Source organism: Lucilia cuprina, chromosome 5, assembly GCF_022045245.1.
Source record: "Lucilia cuprina isolate Lc7/37 chromosome 5, ASM2204524v1, whole genome shotgun sequence".
NCBI lineage: Eukaryota > Metazoa > Arthropoda > Insecta > Diptera > Calliphoridae > Lucilia > Lucilia cuprina.
Window position 1 is genome coordinate 17,927,023 of NC_060953.1, and position 8,703 is coordinate 17,935,725.

Sequence of the window (8,703 nt, forward strand, 5' to 3'; positions counted from 1 at the left end):
CTATCTATCTATCTATCTATCTATCTATCTATCTATCTATCATTCTATCTATCTATCTATCCATCTATCTATCTATTTATCTATCTATCTATCTATCTATCTATCTATATATCTATCTGTATATCTAACTATGGGTTCTATGAAGAGAGTTATCTGGTTTTTAAGAATAAATTCTTTAATAGCTCTGCTTATAACGTTCGCACTAGTGCCAAAATTACTTTTCAAAAATTAAAAATACGTATCTTTCTGTTATTTATGTACGTTTGCTGATTGCCACTATTTAGGATTTTAGTTTGCGGTTACAATTGCTGCTAAAAACCACAAACTACATACCAGGAGTAAAAACAAACAAACATTTAAAGTTTGTAAAAATCGAAAAACAACAAATACTATTGGTACTAATGCTTAAGTAGTAACACATCCCAGCAGTTCTCGGTGGTATTCCCTTACTAGAGACTAAGGTAGTATTTTAAAGAAGACAGGCGAATAATTTTATTTAATATTATACACAGACTTTTTGTTAGATTACCAGTGGTGCCTAAAGTAATCAAATGAATATCTTTTTAACACGAAAGCACTAAAAATTTGCCAAATAAACAAATAATGTCTATATTTTACAACTATTGGGCATTTGTATACAAAGTAGTGTAGAGTTGAGGTAGTAGTAACCAATACTACTACAAGACTATTAAAAAACAAATAGGTTTTATTGTTTTTGTTTTCATTATTTAAAAAAAATCATTCGTTTACGTTAAAAAAGCTGATAACAGCGACTGAAAACCAACCATCAGATTACGAATTTTTCAGTTTTTTTCTTCCACTTTTTTCCAATTTTGTATTTATTTATATAAAATATTCTAAAGCAAGCAAAAGCGCGTAAAAAAGCACTCATTTGTTAGAAAAACCTTTGCAAATGAACTAGTAGAGCAATAAATTTGTGTTTTTTTTTTAAATATAATTGTTTAAAACTTTTTTTGTTTTTTATCAGTAAAATTAAATAACGTGACGTGTTTAAAACGTTAATCCACCTTAACTTCTACAAATGGCTGTGTTAAATTTAAAAAAATATAAATAAAAAACTTTAAAAATATAAATATTACAAAAGTTATTAAATAAATTACACTAAAAATATGTAAAATTTAAAATTAATTCTTGTTTTAACAAAAAAAAAAACCAACAATAAACCAAAGAAGTATTATTAAACTAAACAACAACACAAGGAAAAGGCACAAAGTTTTACTTTAACAAAACCAAAAAAAAAACAACAATAAAAATAATCATACCACTTGAAAAGCACCACCTGGAAACTTAAAACAACAAAGCCAAGAAAATAGGCTGAAAATACAGCAACAACAACAACAAACAGAAACACTTTACTTTGAACTTTGTATCAAGCAATTACGAACGAACCCACCTTTTTGTAGAAAATTCATCACACATACTTATATATAGACACACATACATAACTATTATTAAGTCATCACACCCACCACCCCCTTAACAACAAAACCATTCGCCAATAAACCCGCAACATATAGACATCAACACACAAATGAAAGATATTGAAACAACAACGTCTGCACCGAATAGTTCAACATCATTTGTATTTAAATGTATTATAAAAACTGTACGCTTTATGTGGCAAGTTACAGCATTACCGACAAAAATTGGTGAAACTATTGGTACATTTTACCGTTACGCACAGACCTCAGTCGATAGTATATTATGTGTAGCTGGGTAAGCAAATGCAAACGCAAGTCGTCTGGGATAGCAGTGTTACACTTACACTTTAGCACAAATATCTAAAATATCACGTTAAATTTACACTACAAAGATGATTTTTGGAGTCTTCATAAACTTTAGCTGAGACTTCAGAATAGGCCGTAGCCTAGTCTAAAGTAGAGACTAGTCAATAGTATAGACTTCAGTCAATTCTATACTCCAGTCAATATTCTAGTCTATAGTCTAGTATAGTATAGACTATAGTGTAGTCTATAGTCTAGTCTATAGTCAAGTCAATAGTCTAGGCTATAGTCAAGTCAATAGTCTGGTCTATAGTCTAGTCTATACTGTAGTCTATAGTCTAGTCTATTCTCTGGTCTATTGTATTCTCTAAGGTTTATGGTCTGTAATCTTGTCTATACTCTAGTCTATTGTCAAGTAAATAGTCTAGTCTATAGTCTGGTCTATAGTTTAGTCTATAGTCTAGTCTATAGTCTGGTTTATAGTCTAATCTATAGTTTAGTCTATATTCTAGTCTAAGGTCTAGTCTATAATCTAGTCTATAGTCAAGTCTATAGTCTAGTCTAATCTATAGTCTTGTCTATAGTCAAGTCTATAGTCTAGTCTAATCTATAGTCTAGTCTATAGTCTATTCTATAGTCTATTCTATAGTCTAATCTATAGCCTAGGCTATAGTGTAGTCTATGAACTAGTCTATATTCTAGTGTATAGACTTTACTATAGTCGAAACTAAAGAATTGCCTATAGTCGAACCTATTGTCTAGTAAATAGCCTAATCTAAAGTTTGGTATAGAGTCGACTATAGTCTAATTTTAAGTTGAGACTATAGTATACATTATAATCTGATCAATAGTCTAGACTCCACTCGAATCTGAAGAACAATCTAAAGTCGAGAATATACTTTAATACAAAGTCGAGACTATAGTCCTGTCTATCTCGACAAATTTTTAACAAATTTTTTACACGTTTTCAAAATTTTCAACAATGAAGTAGTTTTAGTCCTTATATACAATAGTTTTAGCAATTTTTAACCGAAATTATTTTAAATTAGATTTATTTTTAATTTAATATTTTGCTAAAATTTGTATTAATTTATGTTTTTATTTTCTCTTGTCTAATTACAGAAAAGCTCGTCGTAAAGAACGAGATGGTGATCAAAACTCAACAGATACCAAATTATATTTGGAAGAAAGTGTTTTAGAACGTAAATTACCTGAAGCTGATCTCAAAGCTCTAGTTGATCTACCAGCTGGTTTAGATTATAATGAATGGCTGGCATCACATAGTAAGTTTTTTTTAACTTTTTGCAAAGATCTCGAGAATTTTATATAGTTTTCTTTAAAAAGACTAATTAAAGTAAGATTTTATAAAAAGAACATAAAAGTTTGTGTATTTTTCGAAATGACTAATCCGAAAACGAAAATTTATTTCGTTAAGAAACAACGTCTTTGTAATTCCCCTATTTTATTGAATATTATTAAGACGTAGACTGTAATTTGATAAAAAATTAACTTCATTTAGTAACCATTTTGTATTTAATAGCGAAAATAAATTCACAAAGAACACAATTTTCACAGAAATTATAAACGTTCAATGGAAAATAAGGCAACGGAAAACACCTGTTTTTATAATCTTATCTAGAAATTTATTTCCTATACAATATTATTATAGTATTTACTATTTATTAATAATTAAATAATTAATTAATTAGAATGACTAGTAGCTATTGACGTTTATGTGTTATAATCTGACCTACTGTAATGTAATTTATGTAAAGCTTTAAAATGTGAATAATTACCATAAATCGATTCAATTTCCTTAAACAATTTAAGGTTGAAATAAACGAGTTTTGAAAGAGAAATATTGTACTTTAATAAAACAAAACTTTTGTGTAAACAAAGTGTTTTTTTATAGATCATTTGTTAGAACATATTGTTGCATAACAAAGATTTAAAGTTTTCAAGATTTTCCGGCGAGAAGGTTTTTAGTTATTAAAGTTTTCGCCTGGTATAACTCGTGTCTTTTCAGGGCGAAGATGCTATCATCGTGGCAATTCTGTGCTCTCTCTTTAATATTCGAGTAATATTCGAGTATTAGTATCTACACGCAGAGAAAAAATATAGTTGTGGTAACCATAATCTAAGAGCAACATATTATGGTTAGAATTATGGTTAAATTTAAAACATATTATGGTCGTTATTAGTATAATAACCTATCACATTATGATTAAATATAGTCCGAATATTTCATCATAATATAGTGATAATGTGATGTTGTAGTATCATATTGTAGTTTCAAGCAACCACATTATGGTTTCAAGTAATCATATTATTGTTTCATGTAACCATATTATGGTTACATATTAAACATAATATGGTTAATCTTATGTGGTCGGCGTAAAATGTTAACTTTGTTAAATTTCTTTTAAACAAACAAAAAACTTCCAAGCACTGATATTCCCATAAAAAATATATATCCATACTTGCAAGCCAATATAAACACAACGCGTAAAACGCTTTGCTGCCTCAGAGCGTGTTGTGTACTTCCATCTTTAGTTAATCATAGAAGACGAAAACACAAAACAATCGCACGAAGTTACCACAGTATTCGTAATTCAGCTCTGGGTGAAGAAAAACCGTCGTGCGTCATTGCCATTATATCTTAAGGGTAATCAGGCCGTCCTTTTTGCTCTGCCTACGAGAGTTTTACGTTTCACTACCGCATTGGTTTAGTGTGTGACGTCGGATAACGGTACCGCGTTACTGTGGTGTAGGACCATAAAAAACTCATTGGATTTTGGTGGAGACTACAAAACTCATTAGCTATGTCTAAGTGATCTGGCTTCCAATACAAAGTTATAGGTCGTTTCGGTATTTCTTGGACAAGGCTTCTTGGATTGTTACCCTGGCACTATGCTTGTTTTATGCGGCGCCATTTAAATTTTTAGATTCAAAAAAAAGTTACCACAGTGTTGTTATAAAAATTACAACAACGTAACAGCTTCACGCTTTTTGATTTTACGTAAACAACACCACAACCCAGGCATGGTACTATTGTACTTTACTCAGTACTTTTTGATATAAAAAATACCGCCTCATCCACACGACATAAATGTATATTAAGTATATTTTATATACAAACTTTTTTAAGTTGTCCATAGAATTGTTAAACTACAAGCTCATAGCATAGTCAAAAGACTAGTGCATAGTCTAGTCCATATACCAGACGTTAAATTAGTCCACTAAATATTTAATAAACTATTCAATAGACTATTTAAAATGTTGGTCCATAGACTAAGCAATTAATAGTAATATACTAGTCCATAGATTGCATACGTCATAGATAAGGTTTAGGTTATGAAGGGTTATGCTCCGTAAAAAGATACATATTCACTCGGTGACCATTAGGTCCATCGTGATTACCTTCAAAGAACAAAAAACAGAGAAACAATAACACTTGTAGAAACCAAAAAAAAGAAAGAAGAAGGAAGATAAGTCAGAACTCTAAAGTAATAAGCAATGGGAGAGAAAATCGTGTTCTACCTATAAAGCCCAGTAGAAAAAGTGAGTAATTCCCTTGTCCAAATCAAAGATACTGCGAGGGTCAAGACCCGCAATATTCCCCATTTCATTGTGAAAACTTTTTCCTAATCATTTCAGCCTGAGATGTATGTATGTCTCCTAGGATAGTAAAAAATTATATGCTCGATCGGTTTCATAGATTAATTAGTAAACTCTTCAATAGATGAACAAGTTCCAAAATTAATTTAGTACTTTTAACTCTCCATCTCTGTCATAATCCTTTAGTTCTTAGTATTGTAATTATGTTGTTGTGGTTATAGCTAGTTAATGTAATTGGAGATTCTCAGGCATAAAAATGGGCTATTTCAACTAAATGTGTCCATAAATCTAAAGTAAACAAAGTGAAATAGGGTTAGCTGAGCAGTTTAATATGTGAGTGTCATAGCGACCTTGAATTCATGCTAACCAGTCCTTGGGATAGGCAGGGTCTATGTGTGAACAGTAGGCATTAAACGTGTAACTTTATCTCAAAATGACAGCTGGATCTACGTAACAGAATGACCACAATTATTAGGCCAAGGGCTGTTAACCCCAGGGTTGGCTGAGCAGTTTAACATGTAGTGAGTGTCATGGCGACCTTGACCTCATGCTAAACATTTATTGGGATAGGCAGGGTCTATGTGTGAGCAGCAGGCATTAAACCTGTAACTTTATCTCGAAATGACAGCTGGGTCTACGTACTAAAATGACCCGAATAATGGGCTAAGGGCTGTTAACCCCAATAATAACTTTACAACAACAAACTTGTAATTATCGTAAGACCTTTTAGCATTGAAAAGTCCAATTCAAAAAACCAAATAAAATTTTTAAAATTTCTTAAAAAAACAATTTTAAAATTTATCGATTAAAAGACAATTTCAAAACCAGATAATAATTTTTTATTAAAACAAAATAAATCTTTAGTTTATTAATATTTATTTTAAATAAATTTCGTTAAGAAATCACGTACCCAACCACAAGGGTTTTAAAATGTCTGTAGGAGTAATATTCTAAACAAACTAGTATTTCTTTTAGTTATTATTTATAAATTAAAATAAAATTATAAATAAATTGCTAATTTTTTTTAAAGAATACAATAACAAATTAAGTTTATAACCTTGAAAACAACCAGATTTAAGTTTTAAAGAAATATTAAAACCAGATTTTCTTACTAAAAGAAATTCTTAAATAATAGAGTTTAACATTGTGAACGTTTATATAAAAAATATATTAAAACAACTTTCATAGCTATAAAAAAAGTATATAAAACATTAACAAAAGATTTGGCAAATATTACATCACAAGTATTATAATTTTCCATTCAATAATAGAAAAAAAATAATAATAACAAACAACTATTCAACAATCTAAAGTTTATTGTTGTCAGAAACTATAAAAAAGAAAGAAAGAAATGAAGAAGAGAGTAAAGATTTTAAATCCACAGAAGTCGGTCAGAGTCAACAGCGCTAAGTAACACCCAAAAGATTCATTCGTAGTTTTGGCTTAAAATTTGCCATATAGTTATTGTTGTTGTTGTTGTTTATTTTCACTTTCTTTCTATAAAAAAAAAACACAAAAATAAATAAAAATACAAAAAGACAGACCGACCCAACACAAGCCACTGGATTTTGAATTGAAATTTATGCAAATTTGTTTAATGTTTTTTTATATTTATTAGTCATTCTCTTCATTTAAGGAAATTGATTTATATTTTAAATTTGTTTATAAACGAAGTAATTGATTAATGAATATTTATCAAAAAGAATTAATAAAGTTGTATTATTAACTTTCTTTTTCTCTCTCTCTCCCTATCTTTTACCATTTTAGCTTTGGCTCTTTTTGAACATGTAAATTTGGTTTATGGCACCATTAGTGAATTTTGTACCACTTCGGGTTGTCCCGATATGACAGGACCGGGCAACAGGTAAGTTTTCTTTTTTTAATATAAAACAACAAATAAATTTTAATTCCGCTCTCTCTCTCTCTCTCTCTCCTACTCTTAACAGAACGTACTTATGGTTTGATGAGAAAGGTAAAAAGACCCGCGTAGCGGCTCCTCAATATATCGATTATGTGATGACATTTACCCAAAAAACTGTCAGCGATGAATCGATATTTCCTACCAAATATGCCAACGAATTTCCCAGTTCGTTTGAATCGATTGCCCGTAAAATTTTACGCTTGCAATTTCATGTGATAGCACATCTGTATGCGGCGCATTTCCGAGAAATCGCCCTATTGGGTTTGCATACGCACCTTAATTTAACTTTTGCCCATTTGACCGCTCTGCACAGGCGTTTTAATTTAATTGATGAAAAGGAGACCGATGTTTTACGTGATTTAGAAGTGGCTTTAAGATTAACCGATGATACCACCGGCGGTGGAAGCGGTGGCACTGGTAGTGGCAGTTCACAAAATGATGCAACAGAAACAAATTCCTCATCGTCAGGAGGCGGCAGTGGTGGAGGTGGTGGTGGTGGCGGTGGTAGTGGTGTAGATTCAATTAAGGGGAGTTTAAACGAGGATGTCAATTCAGTGCAACACAATAATCTTATGGATTGTAATACGACGGCACAACCTCCAATATGTACACAGCCCGAGGCCAATCTAAAGTCACAACAGTTTGGTGGCGGTGGTGGACTTATTGGGGGTATCTTAGGTGATTTAAGTAGCGGCGAATTTGGTGATACTATGCATTATTGTACTTCGGCAGTTCCTGCTTCCTCTACTACTAACAATACCTCCTCCAATCATACATCTACTCCCAACACCTGCTCTACGAACAGCACCTGCACGACAGCCGATCAACATTCGTCGTCGTCCTCGTCTACAGTAGGGGCCGTTACGGCAAATGGTAATAATGGCGCGGGCGCTTTAAATTTTCATCTCAATAATAACAATCACTTAGCACATCATCCACACACGCACCATCCCCATCATCATCACCACCATCATCATCACAACAATGTGCATCACCATCATAATCATCCATATGCGCAAAATACAGGCCTAATACAGTGCAATGCTAGTAACGCTCCTACAGCAACAAATGCTACCACTTCAACAACCACAGCATAGCTGATCTAGATTAAATATATAAAATTATTATTATTATTAATATTATTATTATTCTTATAATTATTATTATTATTCTTTTTTTCTGTTGTTATCTCTTTTCCTAAACAACATTAACAACAAAACAACAACATCAACTGCTACAAAAATAATAAATCTACAACAACAACAACCACAACAAACAAATAAATTTAATAATAATAATGAAAACCCTAAACTATCTCTCCTTTATAACAAATTAAAACAAAACAAAAGTAAGAAAAAAACAAACAACAAAATATTAAAATATAGTTTTAAAGCAAGTTAAGAACTAAAGAAAGAAAAA

The 8,703-nt window shown here is 31.0% G+C and overlaps 1 protein-coding gene across 6 annotated transcripts in view; it reads left to right on the top strand.

Moving 5' to 3' along the window:
• LOC111677100 (MOB kinase activator-like 2) overlaps positions 1–8,480 on the top strand; it is a 140,682-nt gene extending 132,202 nt beyond the window's left edge. For 5 of the 6 annotated variants that reach the window (XM_023438160.2, XM_046952669.1, XM_023438157.2 and 2 more), the window contains exons 2-4: positions 2,868–3,028; positions 7,131–7,227; positions 7,310–8,480. In XM_023438160.2, coding sequence (XP_023293928.1) covers positions 2,868–3,028; positions 7,131–7,227; positions 7,310–8,381 — 1,330 coding nt within the window. In that variant the 3' untranslated portion in view covers positions 8,382–8,480. Of the gene's footprint in view, positions 1–1,242; positions 1,738–2,867; positions 3,029–7,130; positions 7,228–7,309 lie in introns of those variants that run through there. The other variant, XM_023438158.2, reaches the window with a different exon arrangement.
• Positions 8,481–8,703: the final 223 nt, after the last annotated feature.